We start from the raw sequence: 25,212 nt of genomic DNA on the forward strand, positions 1-25,212 counted from the left end.
TGTGTACTGAAGAAATGAAACTGAAACAGTGTCTGTCATGTCACGTCACATGATTTCAGAGAAAGTTATAACTGAAGTCATTTTGAAACCAATCTGAAGAAATTGACCATCCTGTGAAAGGCATAGGCTGAAACAGTAGTCTCTGGATAGAGATGCTGTTCTGTATTGTATAAAACTCAAAATAACTGGCTTTAAAGTAAGTAAGGCCACTTGACTCTTGATTAAGAAAGAAATCATGATGTAGATCACAGTTCCATAACCCTAACAAGATGGGGGGAAACTTGTGAAGACATTCATATGAAGAATATCTCGCTTAAAGACAACTTATCAAAAGACTTGTGAGTTTAGAGATCTGAAGATGTGATGTTTAAAAGTGCTTCATAATGACTTCTGAACTGGGATTTAAAAATAGTCAAGCAACACAACATGTTTGATGCTGATGTTTAAAATAGACTTCAGACAAACTCAAACTATAATGATTTGGATTTTGACACACACAAATCTACATTTCCACATAGTGGAAATTGCTAGAGTTAAGTTTAGAGATAAGTAAGAAATATAATGTGATTAATAGTTTTTAATAAAAACTATTACTTTGAGTTTACTGTTGCCTGGTGATGTTACCATTGCTGTTCCTTTGTTAGTTCATAACAAAATTGTTAGTTCGTAACAAAAGGAACATTAGAGAGAACTTATTCACACTGAGAATGATGAGAATATGGAATAATTGATTATGGGCTCAATTTCAATATTTAAGAAAAAATTGGTTAGGTACATGGATGGGAGGGGTGTAGAGGGCTATGGACCATCTGACGGTCAATGGTACTAGGCAAAAATAATAGTTTGGCACAGAGTAGATGGGCCAAAGTGCCTGATTCTATGCTGCAGCATTCTATGGTTCTATCTGCAGGGAAAACTGACATGATTCAAATGGAAGAAAATGATAAAATTCTAATCCATTACAATCCACATGTTGGTTTAAGAAAATCGAAGTGCAGATGCACAGAGGGGCAATTGTGTTGCTTCATAGTTAGGCCTCTGTGTTTTGTGGGCTGGAAATGAATTACAAGGCTTCACCAATTACCAGCACAGTTGTCTCCAATAATCCAGTGAGATGGTTTGAGTTCTCTGCCCTTCTAATCAAGTGTTGAAAGGATATGCAATGATTTTTCAGTGGTTCTTGCTTGCAGTTTCACAGATTACACATACAGCATTTTATTTATCTGTTTTAGTATGCATTTGGCACATTTTGTTGGGGGGGGGAAGCCAAGTTCATTTGAATAAAATTAATTATGAATCTGCCTGTTCTTTTTGAACAAGAGTGGACAAAACTTACAGTTCATTATTTCTCTTTTCTGATCTTTGATTAATTAACTGTCATGTTACACTCTGAATTGAGGGAACTGATTACTTGATATAAAAGGATACCAGAGAAACTTCGAAATGTGATTGATCTGATTGCAATGTCCTATTTGCATTAATTTACACATTACACAGGACACACTAATACCTTTTGATGCATTATGACCTCAAAAATACTGTAATTGTAAATACAGCTAAAAGTAAGTGCAAGCCTATTAGCTGATTGTGAATTTCTCTGCTAAATAATCAATTTGAGCAATACTGCAGCATCTGGACAATCATATGAGACTCTAATTTTAAAATACTATTTATATGATGTATGCAATAATGTTCTATATGAGTCTCTCTAAACTGCAGTGATCAATTCCTGAAACTTGGCGCTAAATTAATTTGTTTGATTTCCCCAGACAATTATTTGATCAATGTCAAGGGACGTAATGAGCTCGCTTTTATTTTAGTGAAATATTACTGTCCGATTTCCCAAAACCACAGAAGGGCTACAACAGAGAAGGGGGTGGTTCTGTAGCAATTTGATGGACAAGGTGATCCAGCTAGTCCAATTCTCCCCTTTCCCCAAAGCTACAAAAATTCTTTCTATTCAGGTACTGCATTTCCATTTTAATCAAACTTGCTTCCATTACTTTCCCTGGCAGGGAAATAAAACTGAAATAAAACTTCTTCCTTGTGTCATTTTTTTCCCCAAATTACCTATGTTGTGCAGTTCTTAAGCTCTCTGTCAATGGGAACATTTTTTTAATCTCTTCGGTCCACACCAAGGGAGGCAACCTTTTACCATGCATGGGCCGGGTGGTGTGTCACTGGTTGAATGGTGGGCCGCAATGATACTACCAGTATTTTAAAAATAGAAATCTCATTTATTTCTTGCCTGGGGTCTCTTGGCTAGTGACATAACCAGGGGATGCCAGCTTTAAATTCAAGATGGTGGCGCACCATAGACAATAGAAGATTTTTTTTAAATTCTGCCGCATTTCTTCTTCATAAAATACATTATTAAACTTTCTTTACCTCAGCAATTGATCCACTGTGAGGTAAGGATTAAGCTAGGGTGTACCAGGGCAGTTTCTTTTCAATGTTTCCCCCTCCCCCTGCTTACTTGCAGCTCAGCTTCCCATTGCACTTTCTCCATCTTGAAATGCATGCTGAATGAAGTGCAAAATCCCTGGCTATGAGTTTGGCTTGATGTGGTTTTTCTGAGGCGATTTTCTCCAGCGTCACTGGAGCCAGGCTCGGGCAGCCCATGTTGCCACATAACTGCCCATTTTACTGCTCATCCCCCTTCCAAATAGAAGGAGCCCTGTTGCTTGGCTGCAGCCCGCGTGTGCACTGATGGGTGGAGGCGCAGGGAAAGACTTTTGCATTGAATTGCAGGCTGCCTAGTCTATCTATATCCCTCATTCCTTTTTAGATCCCTTTGCAAGGCCTCCTGTTCCAAAGGGAACAATGTCAGTTTCTCTATTCCGTCTGCAAATGTAAAATTTGCTGGTAAATCTCCTCTGTACCCTCACTGAAATCTTTACATCTTTCCTGAAATGTAATGCCAGATAAGCCATTATGGTTGAACCACAAGTGAAATATTATCTTTTATCAAGATTTATCAGTATTTTTGACACAAGTGCTGGAGAAAATCAGCAGGTGATGCACCATCCATTGAAAGTAAAAGTCAATCAATGTTTTAGGCCTGAGCCCTTTGTTGGGAGTTTCTCCAGCACTTTCATGTATTGCACTTGACCCCGGCATCTGCAGATTTTCTTGTTTAATGATCATTATATTTTAGGAAGGCTTGGTTTAGCAACAACACCTTCTACAAATTTGCTGATAATACCACAGTAGTGGGCTCTATAAAAAGGGATGATGACTCATCTTACGGGGGTGAGATTTAAAATTTGGCAGAATAGTGTAATAACAACAACCTCTCACTAAATGTCACCAAAGCCAAGGAGCTGTTTGTTGACATTAGGAAAGGAAAACTAGTGTATACGATCCAATGATCACTGGGGATCAGAGGTGGATCCAACATACTCAATGTGAAGAAAACTCGTCAGTGCCTTTAATTCATCAGGAGCTTATGGAAGTTTGGTATGACATCAGAAACCTTGGCAAACTTCTACAGACGTGTAGAGCAAAATGTCCTGACTGGCTGCATCACAGCCTGGTATGGTGGCACCAGTACCTCAGAGCAGAAAGCCTTTCAAAAGGTAATAAAAGTAGCCTAGTACATCACAGGGAAAAATCTCCCTATCATCAAGAAAAATTATATGGAATGCTATCATCGGTGAGTAGCAGCAATCATCAAGAATTCACACCACTCTGGACATGCTCTGTTCATTTGGAAAATGGTATAGGTGCCACAAGTCTCATACCACCAGGTTCAGGAACAGTTCCTATCCCTCCACCATCAGACTCTTAAACAACACACTCAATCAAAAACCCATTTGTAAGGACTCTTATTTTGCACATTATTTATCACTGAATTTTTTTTTTTGTATTTTCACAGTCAATTTGTTTACATTTCTTTCTTTGTGTAATTTCTATTTTGTATATGTATCTTTCTCTTGGCTACAGTTTAGAGTTACCAACAAGTCATAATTCTTCCTGGCCCACAGAAAAATGAATCACGGGGTTACATGTGATGCCATGTATGTACTAATGATAATTACTTTGAATTTTGATAATGCTTCAGTACATGGCAGCTCATTAGCTTCACTTAAATGCAAACTTCACTGGTAATTGACTAAAATTCATCTCGAATACAGATAATAAAATTATGTATTATTAATAAATGGTATATGTAAGAATTTGATTCCATTTGAGCAGTTTCAGTTTTCTCTGTTCTCGGCAGGTTTCCCTTCCTCACACTTGATGGATACTGATCATGAATGTAAATTGTGGTTCATTTTACATTAACATAGGGAATGTAGAAGGCAACCACGACATAACCATAAACTAACACAACTTCTGCCAAGAGATCAAAGACAATATTGCTTCAAGAAATTAACTTTGATTTTTTGATTGAACTTTGCTGAATTCATAACTGACTTTTAGGATTATTTAATCAGGTTGATTGCAGAGCTGATTGGAAAATATTTAAAGGCAGGCACGTAGGGAACTGTCAGAGAATATTATAAAACAGAAAACAATACCAACAATGACATTCTATCTATTTTCTTTTATACAAAACCCATTTCCTACCTTTTTTTCCATTATTTGTTTGAAGGCTCAAAATTTCCTCCCCGAAGGTTGGCCTTTGAACATAATATACAAAACCTAATAATAACTCAGGAAAAAAAGGGAATTTGAACATATAGAGTGATAAAGAATGGGTGGCGTGGTTAGTGCAAAGTGATTACAGTGCCAGTGAGTAGGGTTTAAATCTGGAGCTGTCTGTAAGGAGTTTGTACGTCCTCCCCATGTCTGCATGGGTTTCCACCAAGTGCTCTGGTTACCTCCCACCCTCTAAAAACGTACAGGGTTTGCAGGTTACTTTATGTATTTTAGCAGCATGGGGCCAGAAGGGCCTGTTACCATGCTTTAGCATTAAATTAGTTAATAGATTGGATCTGAGACAATGCTATGCCAAGAATAAACAGTTGGCTAAAGATTTTCAACCCGGTTTTATTTGGATAACATTGTGCTGCAGGAAGAATACAAAAAATATAAGAGAAGAAAAATGCTGTGAGTGGATTCCACAGATGCAAGAGAATTTCTGAATGTTTTCATCATATAGAGATACTGTAGTAAACAGAGAGTGTATCTGAGATAGGACAGAGAATGTCTCCGCTTTGTCACCAGGCTAACCGAGTGGCGACAAGATGTCAAATGACTTTCAGACTGTAAAATCCACATAGATCCTGGAGCCACCCTAAAGATCAGTGGAAGAAGATCAGTGAAAATGAATAACTCATCTCTCTTTGTGAACACAATTTGTATGCCTTCTGGTCATCTTGCCATTTCTCCCTCAATAAAAGGCTGAACTTAATGGCAAACACCAGAACATAATGTTTGGGACAAAGACATTTTTTTTCCCCTTTATTTGCTTCTGTGCGCCACAGTTTTAAATTTGCAATCAAACAATTCACATGTGATTGAAGTGCATATTCCAGATTTTATTCAAGGTTCTTTGTATACATCTTGCTATGGCGATGTAGAAATTACAGTACTTTTACATTGTCCGCTAATTTCAGGGCACCATAATATTTGAGACATCGCAATGGTATGTATGAGAGTACAGATTCTATCACCAATGTGTATATGGACAGATTGTAGTGTAGGATGACTGTGATTGGCTGAGAGTGTAGCCACACCTACTGGCAGGTCTTAAAGGATTGCTCCTAGCCAGACCAGGTCATTCTGGACTGGTCGACCTACATGTGATACGCTCCAGTTTTTTAGTTAATAAAAGCCTTGGCTTGGATCAACAAGTCTTTGGTTGTTTCGACGCACTCTACAGTATGTGTATTAAAGTAGTCATGTTTAGTACTTTCTGGAAAATCCCATGCATGCTATGAATGCTAGAAGTCTGTGATTCAAAGACATCATCAGGTGCTGAGTATCTTCTCTGGTGCTGCTCTGCCAAGCTTCTGCTGCAGCCATCTTCAGGGAGCTTGTCCCCTTAGGTTTTCTTTTCAGCATATGGAAGACATGTGACACATTGTCAATAATCACAAAAAACTGAAATTGTGAAACTGATAGGCTTTTATTAACCATAGACTGGAACAGCCATCAGCCTCATTGACTGATCAAGGCAGAGTGGAATGGGGAGCATGCAAAGGGCTACGGGTGTCAAGAGACGTGTCCAGCCAGCAGCTGCCAATCCTATTTTAACATGCTCAATTGACTGACTTGGCCATTCAAGAATTTTTTACTTTGAAAATCTCCTCTGTTGCTTTAGCAGTATGTTTGGGATCAATGTCTTGCTGTAGGATGAACATGGTCAAACCAAAGTTTATACAAATAATTTTGAATAAAATCTGGAATTACATGTGTATTGTTTGATCACACATTTAAAATTGTGGAGCACAGGGGCAAATAAAGGAAAAAAAGTGTCTTTGACCCAAACATTATGGGGTGCCTTGTTCGCAGAAGAATTTGCTGCTCTTTTGCTGGACTTCTGCTGCCATTCCTCATTAGTGGCCTTTCCAAAGTCAATGTTCTGACCTTCCAAATATCATGTTTATCTTGTACATTATGAAGTTTTAATCAGATAACTTGAAATGAGAATTTATACTAAATAATAAATTAAGAAGCATTAGAATTGCAGTACATTCTCTGAAATGAAGAATTGAATGCTTCGCTAATGAAGCCCTGTGCCCATCTTTACCCAGTTTTATACAGTACTATGTATAATAGCATTAAATTTGTGGTCAACACTTAATTACTTTTAAAGTACGAGAAGCTGCAGAGAACAATATTTTTATTCAAAAATGAATGAATCATTGCCAAACCTATATTTCAACTGTACCTCAATATTTAGCTTCCTTGAAGTGTGATCTGCTTGAAGAATTTTCAGTTTTACAAAATACTGAACAAAAATTCTGGGAGTATTTAAAACTAAATGTCACTTGTACCCTACTCAAACATCTCACAAAGATTAGCATGCATGTAGCATTGTCTGATGCAAAATACAATTGCTTTGGTTTGCCAAAATGATGTGAAAAGCAATATCTGTACTGCAATGCGGAAATAGCATTGCTAATGTTGCAATAATAGCACCGTTTGTGCAAGATCGGCAACAGGTCAGGTCCAATCCTTTACCTGCACTGGTGAACCTTCCTATGACCAAACAGCAATAAGTATCAAACTTGCCATTTTGTTATGTTCAGAACATGGATTTTTTTAAATCCAGTTTGGTTGACATCCACGAAGCCTTTCCTTCTCCAGGTTCTATCTAAATAATCAAAGACTATCACTTATACAGAATGTAACAGACAATTGAAATAAATTCCGACAAATGCTTCAGTTCATAGTTATTTTCTAAATGACAAAATATAATAAAAGGATATCCTGGCATTAAGCCTGAAGGAAAAACACTCACAATTTCTGAAGATGTCAGCTTTTCTCAGCTAATTCCAAACAAAGGGAGATCAAGGAAATAGTTATGTATCTTTCAGATATCTGCAATGATCATTCAGAATATGTTACCCTTCAAATTAAATACTTGTTTAAAATATATAAATAAAAATGAATGAAGTGGGAATGGTTTAAAATGTGCAGTATATGATATATGAAAATCATGTTTCTATACTTGTATTCATTCAAATCTTTGGGTGTATTCCACTAATAATTTATTCCTCAATTATTTTGATTACTATATGCAATAGATCCTCTATTTAGGTGTCATTTTGACCCCTGTTGTAAAATTAATCATTGTTCAGAATATCGCTCAAACTATATCAATTTAGATTATATTGTAGCCGTGTGATACAACATGTAAAAAGGAAATTCCTTGTAATTGCATGCCACCTAGCTGAAACAAAAGGGCCTCTGCAGCTTTAACATAAGGGAGTTAATATGGCTGTCTGAATTCCGTGACAAAAACCAGGGCTTCTGATTTACATGCATCATGTTCACTGATGATCATTTGCATTCAATTAATAGTAATTAGGGTAGAAAATATTTTAGGGTCATATGACAAAGTGCTACTGACAAAAATAACAAAAGTACTGAAACTATTTTGTACTTAACATAATACTGAAAAGTAATTCACTTATTTTTCTTTTCAGCTGCATGCAGCATCTTGCAAAAGAAAGGGAAACAATCCATTATCTTAGATCTCACTGGTAATCAGAGAGGAAGTAAAAAAAAATAACCATTTTTCCTGTTTGTTTACAGCATTCCAAGTGTGAAGGCTTCCAGGAATCATTAAGATACCCACACACATTGGCCAATAATACATCGCACACTGTACTGCCAACAATGCCAGCTCTGGAGAACATTCTTGAGGCCACAGTACGTTGCAGGAAAGATAAGACGTTGACAAAGTCCAGGAATGGGTTTTCTTCCATTACAATTACTGCCCGAAGATTGATGAGTCCAGCTAATAAGCTTTCTAAAGCATCTGTCAGAGCTTCAACGCACAAGAAAAATGCAACTCAACATGAGAAATTGGTGAAGGTTCTGAAAAATTTTATGACTTCTGCTGAAGGTATTGTGCACATTCATTCCCACACAGATAACATCAATGAGTTTCCATTTAATGGATATACTGTTACAGAAGAGAGTTCCCAGTCTCAGTCAATGTTATGTTCAACAGGAGATAAAGTAAGCTCTTTAAAAATTGATAGCAAGCATCATGAAACCTCGCCACCAAACAACAATGAAGAGAAAACCCATGTTCCTACTCAGCAGTTTCATCCTGCAATTTCCTTTGTACATTTAATAGTCACACCGCAGTTTTTTAACAGCACTTACTACTTGGACAAATCTCGTTTAGTTGATCTTTACTCTCTTACAAATGATAGACAACCAAAATTAATACAAAAGTCATCTCTGACCTTAAAACTAAGCTGCGCTTCTTCTAAATTATCAGCAGATGGTGGTGATGGCATGTTTAATTTAATTTCATTCAAACAAGAAGTTGGTTACATCATATTGGATAAGAAATCCTCAGATATATTCTGCAAAGGCAGAGACATCACTCGACAAACATCATCAGTCGTTCAAAAAGTTTCTAAGACTGCATACCAATATAACGGAGATTCACCTTTTGGGGGTAAAGAAACTCTAAGTTCATCTAAAAGGTCTACAATCCTCTTTATTTCTCTTTCAAACATGAATAAAGGAAGAAATTATTTCACAACTGAACAGAAGTATAAACCACATCACTGTGAAGTGTATCCCTTCTGCAATCTTATTAGGGAATCAGGTAAGTACAAATACCTAACTTTCCTGAAATTACATGGAGTAGTGGAATTTCTCCATTAATAAATGTAATTGGGAAATTATGCCCCAAATGCAACAGAAATTGTGTTGAATGGGTAGCGCTTTAAATTTCCATAGTATTTGCATCAACCGAAAGAGAAAATCTTCCTCAGACTGTTGTGATCTGGCAGATTAAACAAAAAGTAACCATTCATTTTCTTCTCACAATTAAGAACAATAACCAAGTGCAATTTTAGTTCTGCAGCAAAATGTCCATTTTTGGCAGAGGTGTACAGTTCTCCACCTGTGAATAATCTGATTTTATAAAGACGAAAACTGATTTTCGAAACCAAAGGAAAAAGTTTAAAGGTAACTTCATAGCAAATTATTTCCTTTCAATATGTAAAAACTTTCAAAATGTCCCTAATGATTTCTGTGTGCCAAAGAAAATGAGAGCAATTTGAAAAACTTTCCCAGATGGTTGAACCACACACCTTTGACCCCAGAGCCAGGGCTAATTTTATGGATAGCATCTGACAAAGAAGAACTGGTCTTGAATCAGTATAAAGGAATGTGGGAGACAGAAACGTGATTTTGAGGGTGATTAACTTGTGTTTAAACTTCTCAGATTATTTGTGCCAATTCCGCGAACTCTACCCTCATTGTAGTGGCATAAATTTGACTCTGAGATAGTTCAAATACAGCTGCTTCCATTGAGAGCGTAAGAACTGAAAATGAAGTAGTGACAGTGAATGTCTAAAGAATGAACACCAATTGCTGACAGTTTGAAGTAAGAGTTGAAAATGTAGGAAAGACACAGCAGGTCCATCTCAAGTGGAATAGATAATAAAAAAGGAATGTGTATTCATGTTCATCTTTCATGTCCTCAATGATTTATAGGCAAAGCAGCTCATACTTATGATGTCCAGCTACTGTTGTATCAAAAAGAAATGCAGCATCCAATTTGGAGAGAGCAGACTCTTCTTACAAACAGCAGGGATGTTGATTAAGAAAGAAATATTGGGTACAGCACAAAAAGTACCTCTGGAGTTTGAATTTTTTTAAAGCCTTCTTCAATAGATAAGTCTTTGCTTTCACATTGCATCCAAAAGGTAATGCTACAGTAGTGCAGAAGTCCATCTGCTTTGGAATATCATTCTCTGGCATGGAACTTGAAAACCTGTTTTCTGACTTAAAGGCAAAATAGGCACTAACTAAGCTACATGTAAAAACGGAGGAAGAATAATTTGATAATTCTGATATGCTGTAGATTTTCTACATTCAAAAGTTTAACTTGGTGATTCACTTTCCAAGTGTTGACAGAAAGGGTGCATGTTCAGTATTTTCAAGTGTAATATTGTTGGTTGTCCATTGTACTTTGATTTCAACACTTGTGTTTGGGCAAACTTTAATCCAAACTTTATCATAAATTAATTAGAGCATAGATAAGATTTTTAATCAATACTGAGTTGATTTGAGTATTAACTAGTATTAATATTTCAAATGTAAACAACATTTAAGTGATGCTCTAAAGGATACTGAAAGAGAGCATTATTATTTCAATGTCCTAAAACTCCTGGAGAAACTCAGCAGGTCACACAGCATTTTTTATAGCATAGAAATATAACCAACTCTTTTGGGATTGACCCCTTCTTCAAAGTACGAGCAAAACGCAGGCTATCACCTCAATAAAAAGGTGAGCGCAAGACAATGGGCAAGAGGTAGATATGGGTGGGAGGGCAGGAGAAAAACACAGGGAAGCAAAAGGGGGAGTGGATAGCTCTCTGAATGGAGAAGGAAGAGGGTCAGAAGCTGAAGGAAAGGAGACAGAAGGATAGGGAAAGAGAGAGAGAGAGACGGGAAGGGTCTAATGGAAACCCAAGGTCCATTAAGTGCCCGGAAACAATATTTGGGGTTGTTCCTCCAATTTGTGGGTGGCCTTGGTTTGGCAGTTCATGAGTATATGGACAGATGTGACGGTTTGGGAATGGTGCATGGAATTGAAAGGGTTGCTATTGGGAGGTCCCTACTATTGCAGCGGATAAAATGAACATGCATAATGAAACAATCTCCCAATCTATGTCCACTCTTTCAAATGTAGAGGAAGCCACAACAGTAGATGACCCCTGCAGATTCATGTGAAAAGTTGCTTCACTGGGAAGGACTGTTTGGAGCCCCAAATAGTGGTGAGGGAGCAGGTGCAGGTGCAAGTGTAGTATTTCCTGCAGTCGTAGGGATAGGTACTGTAGGAAGGGATGAGTGGCTGAGGGAGTAGCAGAAAGAGTGGCCCTATGGAAGGTGGAGAGGGGAAGATGTGTCTGGAGGTGGGATCACTTAGTATGTGACAAAAATCACAGAGGCTGGTGGGGTGGAAGATGAGGACCAGGAGAATCCTGTCCTTGTGACTTCTCGGTGGGGGCCAGGTCATAAATAGAGGCTTATCCAGTTAAAGGCTGTTGATGGTTGCAGATGGGAAGCTGTGTATTTTGAGGAATGAGGACATCTCCAATGATCTGGAATAGAAGTCCTCAACCTGCGAGCAGATGAGACAGAGGAATTGTGAGAAATAAATAAAATCCTTACAAGGGACAAAGTATGAAGGGGTATAGTTGAGGTAACTTTGGGAGTTGGTGGGTTTAGAGAAAATGTCTGCAGAGCATTTGTCTCCTGAGATGGAGACAGAGTGATTGAGAAAGGGGGAAGTGTTGCCAGAGAAGGCTTAAATGAATTCAGGGGTTGGAATGAAAGTTAGTGGCAAAGTGGATCAAATTGTGCTCCTCCTCCTGCCCCTCCCCCCACCTTTTTATTCAGGAACACCAATACCCCTGAGCGTAAAGCCCTCCAAAAGGTAGTGGACACAGTCCAAGTCATCACAGACAAAACCCTCCCCACTATTGAAAACATCTACAGGGAACGTTGCTGTTGGAGACCACCAGCAATCATCAAGACTTCACGCCAACCAGCACATGCACTGTTACTCGCTGTTGGCATCAGGATAGAGGTCTAGGTGCCACAAGACTCACACCACCAGATTCAGGATCAGCTGCTCCCCCTCCATCATCAGACTCCTCAGCAACAAATTCAATCAAGGACTCATTTAAGAGTAAACAGTTTGTTTACATTTGTTGTCTGTTTACAGTGTACATTGTGGACATTTTTTTTTGCACTACCACTAAGTGGTAATTCTGCCTTGCCCATAGCAAAAAGAATCTAAGGGTTGTAGGTGATGTCTGACAATAAATCTGAATCTGAAAACTGTGACCTGCTGAACTTCTGCTGTACTTTTGTGTATTAAACCGCAGTCACAGTGTCCATAGGCTTTCTTGTTAAATTCCTTTAATGCCTTTATAGTGCCAGTAATCGGGATCCTGCTCTGTATGTTCTCCATGTGCTTCTGTGGGTTTTCTCCAGGGTCCAGTTTTTTCCCATGCTTCAAAAATGTACCAGGGTGTAAAATGGGCAGCACGGACTTGTAGGGCCGAATTGGCCTGTTTCACTGCTGTGTAATTTTAAAAGAAATAATATTATTCATATTCTAAATTGGATTTTAAAAATTTTAATTTTGACCTCATTATTATCCTTACATTACAATTTGGCAAAAATAATCGAGTTCAGGAGCTATAATATTAACAAAAAAAGAGAATTTATCTTTAGATAATCGTGAGTCAGGATTGTAAGTAGAATTTGAGATTATCTACATTTAATTGAAGATTCTGGATGTCTCCAATGAAAACTAATGATTCTGAATTAGCCTTGAAGTTATCTTCTCCTATAGAAGGGAAATTAAGAAATATATAAATGGGATAGAGTTGACGGTAAATGGAATATTACTGGGAGAAAATTTCAAATACTTTATTGGATTTTGTGAGGCCTGTGGCCAGGAAAGAGGTAAAGAAAATATTGAAGCCAGTGGGATAATCTATGAACAGTGATTTCAATTAATTTTTAATAATTCAGGTTGTTCGCCATCAAGAATTGGTGAAAACTCTGCAAATTGAATGGATAGATTAAAATTTGAACAGGGCTCAAAGAGGTTGGATATGCATTTTGAAATGATAATCCGATTGCTGCAGTAAGATTGAAGATGACACAAATCTTGGAAATACAGGAAAGTATGGAGTAAAATACATTCAAAAGGATATAGGGAGATTGATGAAATGGATGAACACACAATAGATGCAATTTAAAGAAATGTGAAGTAATATATTTTGCAGAAAAAATAAAGAAAGGGAATTATGACAAAATATGATACAATTTTAAAGCCTGCGTGGGACCGGAGAGATCTGAAAATTGTATTCTCACAAATCTCTTGATGGCAAATTAAAGTCACATTGATCCGCCTGTTTAAAAACTAGGCTGAAACCCAGGATTTTACAAATAAAATATTTGGTGGAAGAATTGAATTTAATTGATGTGTGGAGGAAAATGAATATGAAAGAGAAAGATTATTTGTGTACTATTCAGCACAATATGATACTTATTACAGAATTGACTTTTCTTAATGTCATCTCAATTAATGAATAATATAGTGGAGACTGAATACAAGGCTAGACTATTATCTGATCATTCTTTGATGTTGTTGACGTATGTAGGGACTGAAATAGTGCAACCTTATCGTTGGAGGTTTAATCTATTATTGTTTAAAGATTAGGGGTTTTGTAAGTTCAGAACTGAACAAATTCAACAATTTTTGGATATAAATAGATTCAGTAACTAGTAAGTTTACATTGTGGGATGCATTTAAAGCATTTTTGAGAGGACAAATTATTATGCAGTGAGATTGAAAAAACAGTATTTAGCTGAGTCAGGTTGAAACAGGAAATTGGAGTTTTAGAGAGAGAGTTACAAAATGAGAAATTGCATAAGGAGAAGAGGAGTAAATTAGATCCTCTGAAATTGGAATATAATACGTTACATACTTATGGAGTTGAAAGATTAATACAACAATCTAATCAGAGATATTATGAGTTAGGAGATAAATCACAAAGTATTGGTATGGCAGTTGAAATCTGAACAGATGTCAAGAAGAATAAAAGCAGTGAGAAAAAATTCAGGGGTATCTTATAGATTGCAAGATATTAATGAATAGTTTATTGAATTTTATAGGAAATTATATACTTCTGATCCACTTATATCAATAAGACAGGATGAGGGAAAAATAGAGGATTTTTTTAAGTGGACTAAAGTTACCACGGTTGAATGACTGGACTAGGGATCAGTTAGAAAGACCAGTTGGTTTGAGAGAACTAAGGTCAGCTTTGAATTCAATGCCGAATAGTAAATCTCCAGGAGAGGATGGATTTACTGTAGAATTTTATTAAAAAGCCCATGAGCATCCTTGATTTTATTTACTGCACCACTAACATGCGTTCAGCTGCTAGTGATTTAGGTCCTCGAGTCCCTTAGCTGAAATTTTCAATTCTTCCCAATGATTGTCCCTGTAAACTTATTTTTGGTCCAAGCTTTTGACTATTTGCCTTAATATCTGTTATAACACACTCAACATTTTCTTTGGCTAATGCCCAGAGAAACAACTTTAGGACATTTTACTTTATTAAAGATGTCTCCAAGATGTTAAATGGGTGGCACAGATAGTGTAGCAGTTATCGCAACGCTATTACAGTGCCAGTGACCCGGGTTAGAATCCAGCGCTATCTGTAAGAAGTTTGTCTGTTCTCCCTGTGCCTGCATGGGTTCCCCCTGGTTCTCCAGTTTACTCCTACCCTCCAAAATCGAGGTTGTAGGTTAATTTGGGTATAACTGGGCGGCATCAGTGGGAATAGTTGAAATCAACTTCTACCGTGCTGTAAATAAAATTTGAATTTTATAAAAAACTTTACATTTAAAATAATAGAAGTTTTGTTGGATGATTTTAGATAATGACTTGCAGACAGAAAATTATCACATAGTTCTCATGGTTGGATGTATAACATATTGGCACTTATTGAAGGAGTAATTAGAGAAAACTAGTTGATTATTTTCATGTTGCCATATTTTTCCAATTGTACTGGGTCCTAAGCACCTCACAATTTTAATGAACCAATTATAATCTATACAAGTTTCCTGTTGATTCAAAGATAAATAGGAAGGTGAGATGTAGGTGTTTATATAGATCTTAACAGAATAGGAAAATGTGAAGATACTCACTTTGGAAGAAAGAATAGAAAAACATTATGCTTTCAAAGTGGCAAGGAAGCACCAGGTTTTGATGTACTGAGGAATTTTGGTTTGTTGTTTCATCAGACACTGCATGTGAACATAAAAACAACTTGCTGGAGAAACTCAGCAGGTCGAACACCATCTGAAGGGGAGGGGGGGGGGGAGAGAACTAATAGTCAGCTTTTCTGGATGAGACCTTTCATCAGGACATCATGTTGACAATTTGTTTCCCTTAACAAGTGCTGCTTGAACCGATGATTTCCTCCAACAGTTGGTTTTGTTTTGCTCCAGTTTCCAGCAACTGCAATCTCTTGTGTCTACAGAATCTGGATGTACAGATAAAGCAATCACTTGGTGATACAAATCATGCTTGACAATTATTGTGCTGGAATTGAGTTCAAAAGCAAGAAAATATGTTTGGAGTATACTATGCAGTGTTAGTTTCAGTATTTCCTGTTCCTTGCAGTATAGATACATTAGAATGATTATCCAGTGAAGAGAGATTAAGAAAGATTACCCTCTTAGTTGAATTTGGGTGAACTCTTTGCAGGGGAACTGGCAGGAGGCTATTTCTTCTAAAGAGAATCTGCAACTGGTGCTGTAATGATAAAAGGCTAGGCATTTTGGTCAGAAATGAGGAGTAATATATATCTTGGTGAACTGTGAATTTTTGAGTATATTCAAATCTAGCCAATAGATTTTTGAACACTAACAAGATGTGAGCATTGGGAGTAAAAAAGCAACAGATCAAACACGTTCTTGTTGAATGGCAGAGCATGTCAGAATCAGCGTTCACAGTCACTAATCATTAAAGTCTGCACTGCATGGTACTCAAAAATTTCATGATGAGAAACATTTAGTTTATCATTCTAAAACATTGCAACTTACTGCTTCTGATACCAGCAGGTGAATACTTACTTGGTTGGATGGCTTTAACTTCTTCATTATTCTAATTGAGGAGATTAGGAGATATGGGTCAGTGCCTCCATTAAAACAGTAAGCAGAGAGATGCCAAGAAAACATACTAACTATTTAAATGCTAATGAATGCCATGCATTAAAATTTGAAAGGCCTTTAAAGGCCAACTGAAAACACTGAACAGAAATGTTGAAATAAATCTGCAAAGGGATTCAGAGTGCAATGATATAGTTGAAAAATTCAATGACTTATCGAGAGGAAGCAATGAGATATATTTTCCTTTGTTTGACTTCACTAACTTTTAATTTAGTCTTAATAATTGTGGAGAAAAATGTCCGTCCATATGTTGTCAGAATATTAGGGTACACATGTGCTCAATCAATTAATTTTTAACAAAATAAACACCAGCCAGTCATCATTTCCAAATGCACATTGCAATTTATGTCCAAGGTCAAACATTTATGACTGAATTTAAAATGCAAAAACATTAGTACTAAATAAATGCAAGAAGATTTTTGAATTGCATTGCTCTCTCCTCTTCTTTCTTTTGCCCTACATTTGGTCAAACCTCACTTATTTGAATAAATGCAAATTATAAATGTATTTACATTCTAATTCAGGGGTCCCCAAACATTTTAGACCAGTGGTTCTCAACCTTTTTCTTTCCACTCACATACCACTTGAAGTATTCCCTGTGCCATCGGTCGGTGCTCTGTGATTAGTAAGGGATTGCTTGAGGTGGTATGTGGGTGGAAAGAAAAAGTTTGAAAACCACTGTTTTAATCGTACCGAATTGACTCATTATGTGCATGGTTTCATAACTCCAAAGGAAATGGGCCAATGACAATTTTTCTCAAGCAAAATATTTCAGTAACAATTGGGTCTAGAGCAGTGATTCTCTCCCTTCCCTTCCCACTCACATCCCACCTTAAGCAATCCCTTACTAATTACAGAGCACTGATGGCATAGGGATTAATGTGATATGTGAGTGGAAAGAAAATGGTTGACAACCACTGGTTTAGACCATCAACCCTTCATAGAATACTTGATCCCTAATTGACCCCCAAGCATGGAAGTGGAGATGGGGGAGTAGTGTGGCAATATCCAGCTAACCAGGACACTGCTCAGCACCGGGGCCAGGCTTATCCTTTGCAATTCCTGTGACAGGTGGAACCTCAGCACATCGCAGCACTTGGTGCCCACATACTTTGGTTCCACGCACAGCTTGATGCAGCCACATATGAAGGTCATCATCAGGATGAGGGCCACATTGGGTACACCCTTGTCCACATTGTCTGGCGACTTGCATATGATGATCCTTCAGATGCTTTCCATTTTTGATCCCCATATGAACCAAAAGACTGCCTTGATGACTACCAAGGCAAAGATACGTGGGTTGGGCTGCACCATGTACTGCAATACCGAGCACCTGATAACCAGGTTCTTCCTTATTATTAGGGAGCACCATGCTAACAGACCCAATTTCTGGTGGACCTTTTGCAATCCACTCCAACCAATTTTTATTGCATGGCTTGGCATCTCCAGACCAGATTCCCAGCAACTTCAGGTTGTCATGTCTGATGGAAAGGGATGGTGGACCAGTCAGACCAGTTATCGAAGAGCAATGCCTTGCTCTTCTGTTTTACCCTGGTACCTGATGCTGATTTAAACTGGCTGCAGCTGCTGATCAGTCTGTAGACTGATCATGTGTTTGAACAGAAGCCAACGACATCGTCCATGTGCAGGGAGGCCTTGACCCGAGAGCCTCCGCTGCCAACCAACTCCACTCCTCTTATGCTCTCGTCCTTCCTGATGAATTCAGCAAAGAGCTCACACAAACAAGACAGGAGAGCATGAGCAATCTTGCCTGACTCCGGATTTGATGGACTATGATGTCCATGTAGAGCAGTTTAATCCAATTTCGGATTTCCTCCCCAAAGCCCATTTTGAAGAGTACATCTGTCATCTATGTGTGCAATATCCAGTCGAAAAACTTCTCCTCATCCAAGCAGGTGTCCACAGAGGCAATAGTATCTCTGAGAAGCGCAAGGCTGTTGAAGATTTTTCAACACAGAACCTGTTTGGTCTGGGTGTATCATCTATCCAAGAGCAGACTTGACCCGATCAATGATGGCCTTGGACAGGATCTTCTAGTCAATGTTTAACAATGTTATTGGTCTCCAATGTTCTCCTTTTCCCCCACGTATACCGAGATACAATGAAAAATTTTGTTTTGCATGATATCCAGGCAAGTCTTCCCATCATAAGTACAGCAGGTACTGCAGTAATGATAATAATGTTACAGTTAGTCAAAAAATGCAGGGCATTGTTGTCAGAGTAAACCAGGAGTGTGGGGTATAGTCTTCCAAAGAGCTATAAAAAATTTCTAAGGAAGCTCAGACTCATGCTCAATTTCCTTAGACTTCTGAGAAAGTAGGATTGTTGCATTTTCTTTGTCATAGCATCAACATAGTTTCTCCAAAACAGTTTGTTGGTGATTATACTGCTATGAACTTGAAGTTTCTGCTATCTTTACCTCAGCACCATTGATACATAGAGGGACATGTGCTTTTCCCACCCCTCTCCCCTCTATTTCCTGGTCAATCATCAGATCATTTACTTGCTGACATTGAAGAAGAGGTTGCTATCCTGATGCTTTGCCGTCAGACTTTATCTCCTTCCTGGACTTGATATTTAGCCAACAATGGTGGTATTGTCTGCAAACTTTTGGATGTAGTTTGAGTAGTATTTGGCACAGATGTGAGAGTACAGGGGCAGAGTACGCAGCCTTGCAGGGTGTTGATATTAAGCAGATGTGGTCACCAGAGCTTGCAATCTGCTGGTAAAAGAGTTGATGATCCAATTGCAGAGTTGGGTCATGATACAAGCAATCAAAGAGCAGAGGAAATTATCAGTGAATATATTGTGCGATTAGGGGTTAATCCTGGTAATGCAATGTGGGTGAATTTATGGGATTATATTTGTGTGTGGCTTATGTTATTGGATTCAGTCCTAATTATTTAGTACTCAAAAGGGAAAACTGCACTGAAGTCAAATCAGATAAGAACTGTATGATTTTAGGCTCAAGGTAATGAAGGAGAGCAGAATATTTACAGGAGTTTGTTCTTTCATGCGTAGTGATACTGAGAGCAGGGAATTCAGCCATCTCCCTCTGACGAGAAATATACGTAATATACGTAATCTCAATTTATATTCTGGTGAACTAAATTTTAATTTGGACACGCAGCACAATAACTGGCCGTTTTGGCCCACGACCCTGTGCCGGCCAATTACACACAATTAACCTACAACCCTGGAATGTTTTGAATGGTGGGAGGAAACTGGAGCCCCCTGGGAAAACCCACACAAAGAGAATGTACAGACATTACAGACAGCGTGGTATTCAAATCCCAGTCCTGACTGCTTGCGCTGTAATAGTGTTGCTCTAACAGTTGATAGATCTCTTTATTGCATCTCTTCTATTTCCCATGGACTAGGAAGAAGGAGCAGTCGATTCAGTTCTTTGAATCTGGGCTGCTTCTACTCTCACCTCCTTTCTTCCCAACTGAACACAGATAAAGTTCTTCTGGTTCTTGCCTTCCACTCCATCCAATGTGGCCTTGAGCTTCCATGTCTGCATCAAACATGATGCCCAAATTAAGCTGTTTGCATGTGATATGTATCCTGCTATTCCCTGCATATTGATGCTTCTATCTAGAAACCTCTTAAACAGTTCTCCTTGCACTTCTGCTTCAAACTATCCCGCCACTGCCCCCCCCCCCCTTTCATTTTATCTTCAATCTTCAGAGGGATTCCACGACCAGGCATATCTTTCCCTCGTCTTCTTTTCAATATTTTGAAGGGCATTCTCTTTGCATCTCCCTAGTCCACATCTTCACCACCTGAACCTGCTACTCGGGGCATTTTTCCAAGCAACTGAAGGAGATGCAACAGCAGGCCTTTTTACCATCATGCAAGGAAACAAACTGTTTCTCAGTGATGCAGAAAATAACTTGCAATGTTTTGAAATTAGTGCATTGCATTTGGTGCTCATTTTGTGTTGGAAACAAATAAAGATTGGGTTAGGGTCATAAATGCTTCTGTTTAGTCTGCTGAGCTTCTCTATCCCACACCCTCTCTGACCTCGTTGCCTTCAACTTCTAAGCTTAAGGAACAGTATTTAACCTTCCATTTGGACACATTTCAGGCCATGGGACAATATTAAACTTAACCATTTTAGGCAATCTCACTTTTTTCCTTTGCTTTGAAAGATGCAGTTAAATTTCTGTTAAATTTTCTTTTATTTCTTTCTGACTTCAATTGGTGGGTTTTTTTTATTGCAAATATACCATCTGTTCTCTCCATGCAACTTAAACTATGCTTATCTACCACTTTCGAGATCTAATGACAGGTTCTTGACCTGAAACATCCACATTGATTGTCTTTTTGCTAATGCTACTTGACCCTGCTGAGCGGAATCTAGCATTTTCCATTTTTGTTTCAGATTTTCAGCATTTGCTTTTCTTTGCTCAAAGTACTAAAAGTACCAGATTGCATAAAATGTGTTCACTGTTACCAATAGTTGTTGCAATTGCAGGTTGTTAGGCAACAACTGGCTGGGGAATTTAAAAATCAATTAGATGACTGCGCTTAGTGTCCTTGTGGATTCTGGGTAATCATACTTAGAAATCCTATTTCATAAACATGAAGAATCTTTAATGATACAAAAGATGGAATTACTGCCTCCAAGACATAATATTTGTATCAACCCCGATAAAGAGCCCTTGCACTGTAAACCTTGGTCAATGTCATTCCTAAGGCTGAGTTTGGCATTGTCCTTTCACAGAATCCATCTTTATTCATTTATTTATTTAAACATGCAGCTCAATAACAGGCCCTTTTTGCCCATGAGCCTGTGCTGCCCCAATTACACCCAATAGACCTACAAACATGGTAAGTTTTTAAATGAAGAGTAGAAACCAGATCACCCAGAGCAAACCCACACAGACACATGGAGAACATACAAGATCCATCCATCCATATTTGAACCCCAGTCACTGGCGTTGCCCTAGAGTTACACTAACTGCTAAGCTAATCATGCCACCCTCTCTAATTAATTAAGCTCTTCTTTCATTTGACTTGTATTTGGAAAATATGGTTGAAGATCATGCCTGCCTAGAGTAGACACTTCCATTCCTGGGATGAGGGATTAAATCTCAGAAGGCTGAAGGCAATCAGTCTGCTGCAGCAACTTGCTTCAGGCCCCTTCCTGTCCGGCTGGAAGTCTGTCAATCACATTGATTCCCAGGACAACTTCCTACTTACCTCATTCCCTGACTAAAAACACTCATCCTGCCCCACCAACTAAAGCTCTGTCAAAATTTCATTAAATTCGCCCCGCCATCTCTCCCAACTGTGGTTCATAAAATGATTGTTTAATTAGGAAATCAGCATGCAATGAAGTCAGCAAACATCTGGTAAAATGTTACTGTTCATGTCATTTTTTTGCATTTCAATTCATCAGATAAATTCTCAGGAAAATTATCCAATTTCCTAGTAAAGCATTGAAATATACTTTTTTTGAAAAGGGTCTTGAATTTTCTTTTTCTTTGACTAAGTAGACTTTTTGACAGCATATTCCAAGTATGGTGTACACCCAACTGTTTTATATTCTCTATGTATTGACTTGACATGACAGTTCCTGCATGAATTATATGTGAGATTTTCTTTACAGCTGATACAGAATTTTCCAACAGTCATGTTGATTTAATGGGAAAGCGGAAACATTCTTTGAAACAAATCCGAGAGAAATCTGCCCTCAGCATGCCAGCAAAGTCTACAGGGTCCTTCACTGAAAATCAAGTGGAAGATACTGAAACCAATCAGTTGGAGCTCGCTACTGAGCGTGAGAAAACTTTGTTAGAAGAGCTCACACTGCGGGTAAGATGCTTTAAGTCTTGTAAATGTAATTGGATACAGCAATAAGGGAAGAGAAGTTTCTATCACAGCCTGTCCTGTTGATTCACAATTCTTGGATATGAAATATTGAATAAATAAGGACAATGAAATTGTGTTGTTTTATAGGCAATTATTTAGTTAATGAATAAACTATTTTATAGCTAAATTATTCTCCCTGCAATAAACAAAACATAAATTTTTAGAAGCCCTCGACTCCCAGAAGATGAAAATTAGACTTTTAGGAAATTAGACTATTGGACCATTAAATACTTTTCATCAAAGTGTATTTTACACTATTAAGTTGATGTTTATTCTATTCATAAAATAATTTCAGACCAAATGTATCTAGTTGTTATTTTCTCTTTACATTTACAGTGGGATGAGTTTGTTAAATGAGCTAGAGAAATTCAGATTCCAGGTTCTTTCTTCAGACACGACCTCAAATGAGGAAAGAGGTTGTTAATAGTCTACCGCTGGCTTTGTGACTGGATAGGTGGCTGAGCTTGCTGCTGAATCTCAGCGAGTGATCCAAGCGCTTCAGTGGGCAGCAGTAGGTCATTCTATGATGTTCTTCACCCATCCTGTCCTACACATTCACAGTCATTGTAATAAATCATCTGCAAACACTTCCTTCTGGGTGGTATGGTTAGCATAGCGGTTAGTGCAACACTGTTACAATGCCTGCGATCTGGACTAGGGTTTGAATCCCTCGCTGTCTGTAAGGAGTTGGTATGTTCTCCTTGTGTCTACGGAATTTTACCCCGGGGCATCTAGTTTCCTCCCACCATTCGAAACATACTGGGGTTTGTAGGTTAAATGGGTGGCATGGGCTCTTGGCCCAAAATGGCTTGTTACTGTGCTGTATGTCCAAATTTAAATTTAAACTGGTCACAGTTTTAAAATGAGGTACTGTCGGATGCTTGATGTTATGTTGACACCAAGAAAAGAAAAGAATTGTTGGTGAAATATAGTGAGCAAAATATTTTTGGTTGTGCCTTTTGGTTTGTACATTCCAATGATGCTTCAGGGAGTAGAGTTAGATTCAGTTAGGATTACTTGAGAAATTGTGCTAGGCAAACTAAACAGATTAAAGATTGATAAATCTCCTGGGTTGGATGAGGTGCATCCATGGGTTTTGAAAGAGGTGGCTTTGGAGATTGTAGATCCATTGGCGATGATCTTCCAGAAATCAATAGACTCTAGAGAGATTCCAGATGACTGGAAGGTCACAAATGTGGTTCTGCTGTTTAAGAAAGGTAGGAGACAGAAAAAAGGAAATCATAGGCCGATTAGTCTGACGTCGGTGGTTGAGAAGATATTAGAGTCGATCCTCAAGGATGAGGTGATGAAATACCTTGAGATGCATGACAGGATAGGTCCAAGTCAGCATGGTTTTTTAAAGGGTAGATCCTGCCTGACCAACCTATTAGAGTTTTTTGAAGAAATCTCAAGTAGGATAGACAAAGGGGAGGCAGTTGAAGTATCTATTTAGATTTTCAAAAGGCTTTAGATAAGGTGCCGCATATTAGACTGCAAAATAAGACGAGGGCCCATGGAATTACAGGGAAGTTATTAAACTGGATAGAGAAGTGGTTGATAGGCAGGAAGCAAAGGGTAGAAATTAAGGGTTCTCGTTCTGGATGGCTGCCTATAACTAGTGGTGTTTCGCAGGGGTCGGTATTGGGGCTGCTGCTGTTTACAATTTGTATTAATTATTTGGATTGTGGTATAAATGGTTTTGTGGCCAAATTTGTGGATGGTACCAAGATAGGTGGCAGAGCAGGAAGTGTAGTAGAAACCGTAAAGTTGCAGAAGGATGTAGACAGATTAGGAGACTGGGCAAAATTATGGCAGATAAGATTCAACAAATTCCCAGTCGTGGGAAGAAAGGAAAGCAAGCAGAGATGTCATGAACCTTATGCAGATTAAAGAGGAGGAAATTCTTGCTATCTTAAAGCAAATAAGGGTGGATAAAGCCCCAGGGCCTGACAGAATATTGCCTTGGGCCTTGAGGAAGGCTAATGTAGAAATTGTAGGGGCTCTGACAGAAATATTTAAAATGTCCTTAGCCACAGGTGAGGTGCTGGAGGATCGGAGGGTAGCTCATGTTGTTCTGTTGTTTAGAAAAGGCTCCAAAAATAACCCTGGAAATTGTAGACCAGTGAACCTGACGTCAGTAGGAGATAAGTTATTTGAATGTGTTCTTGGGGATGAGGTATATAAGTATTTGGATAGCCAGGGACTGATTAGGGATAGTCAACATGGCTTTGTGTGCGGTAGGTCTTGTTTAACCAATCTTATCGAGGTTTTCAGAGGTTACCAGCAAAGTTGGAGGGAAAGGCTGTGGATATTGTCTGCATGGACTTTAGTAAGGCTTTGAGAGATTTGTCAGAAAGGTTCATACACTAGGTATTCATGGGGAGATAGTCAACTGGATTCGACATTGGCTACATAGGAGAAGCCAAAGAGTGGATGGTTGTTTCTCAGACTGAAGACCCATGACTTGCGGTGTGACTCAGGGAATGGTGCTGGGACCATTTTTTTTTGTCATCTATATCAATGATCTGGATGATAATGTGGTAAATTGGATCAGCAAATTTGCAGATAACACAAAGATTGGAAGTGTGGACATTGTGGAAAGCTTTCAAAGCTTGCAGAGGGGTCTGCACCAGCTGAAAAATGGCATATGGAATTTAATGCAGACAAGTGTGAGGTGTTGCATTTTGGAAGGACAAACCAAGAAAGGGCGTACACTGTAAATGGTAGGGCACTGAGGAGGGCAGAAGAGCAGACAGATCTGGGTATACAGATACATAATTCCTTGAAAGTGATGTCATGGGTAGATAGATTGTAAAGAGAGCGTTTAGCATATTGACCTTCATAAATAAAAGTATTGAGTATAGGAGTTGGAATGTAATGGTAAAGTTGTACAAGACA

General features: G+C 38.3%; 1 protein-coding gene across 14 annotated transcripts in view; it reads left to right on the plus strand.

Moving 5' to 3' along the window:
• c10h10orf90 (chromosome 10 C10orf90 homolog) overlaps positions 1-25,212 on the plus strand; it is a 184,209-nt gene that overhangs the window by 138,687 nt on the left and 20,310 nt on the right. For 13 of the 14 annotated variants that reach the window (XM_069899683.1, XM_069899686.1, XM_069899681.1 and 10 more), the window contains 2 exons: positions 8,212-9,244; positions 22,052-22,257. In XM_069899683.1, the coding sequence (XP_069755784.1) occupies positions 8,212-9,244; positions 22,052-22,257 (1,239 nt within the window). The remainder of the gene's footprint in view (positions 1-8,211; positions 9,245-22,051; positions 22,258-25,212) is intronic. The other variant, XM_069899694.1, reaches the window with a different exon arrangement.

The sequence above is a fragment of the Narcine bancroftii genome, chromosome 10 (genome assembly GCF_036971445.1).
Source record: "Narcine bancroftii isolate sNarBan1 chromosome 10, sNarBan1.hap1, whole genome shotgun sequence".
Lineage (NCBI taxonomy): Eukaryota > Metazoa > Chordata > Chondrichthyes > Torpediniformes > Narcinidae > Narcine > Narcine bancroftii.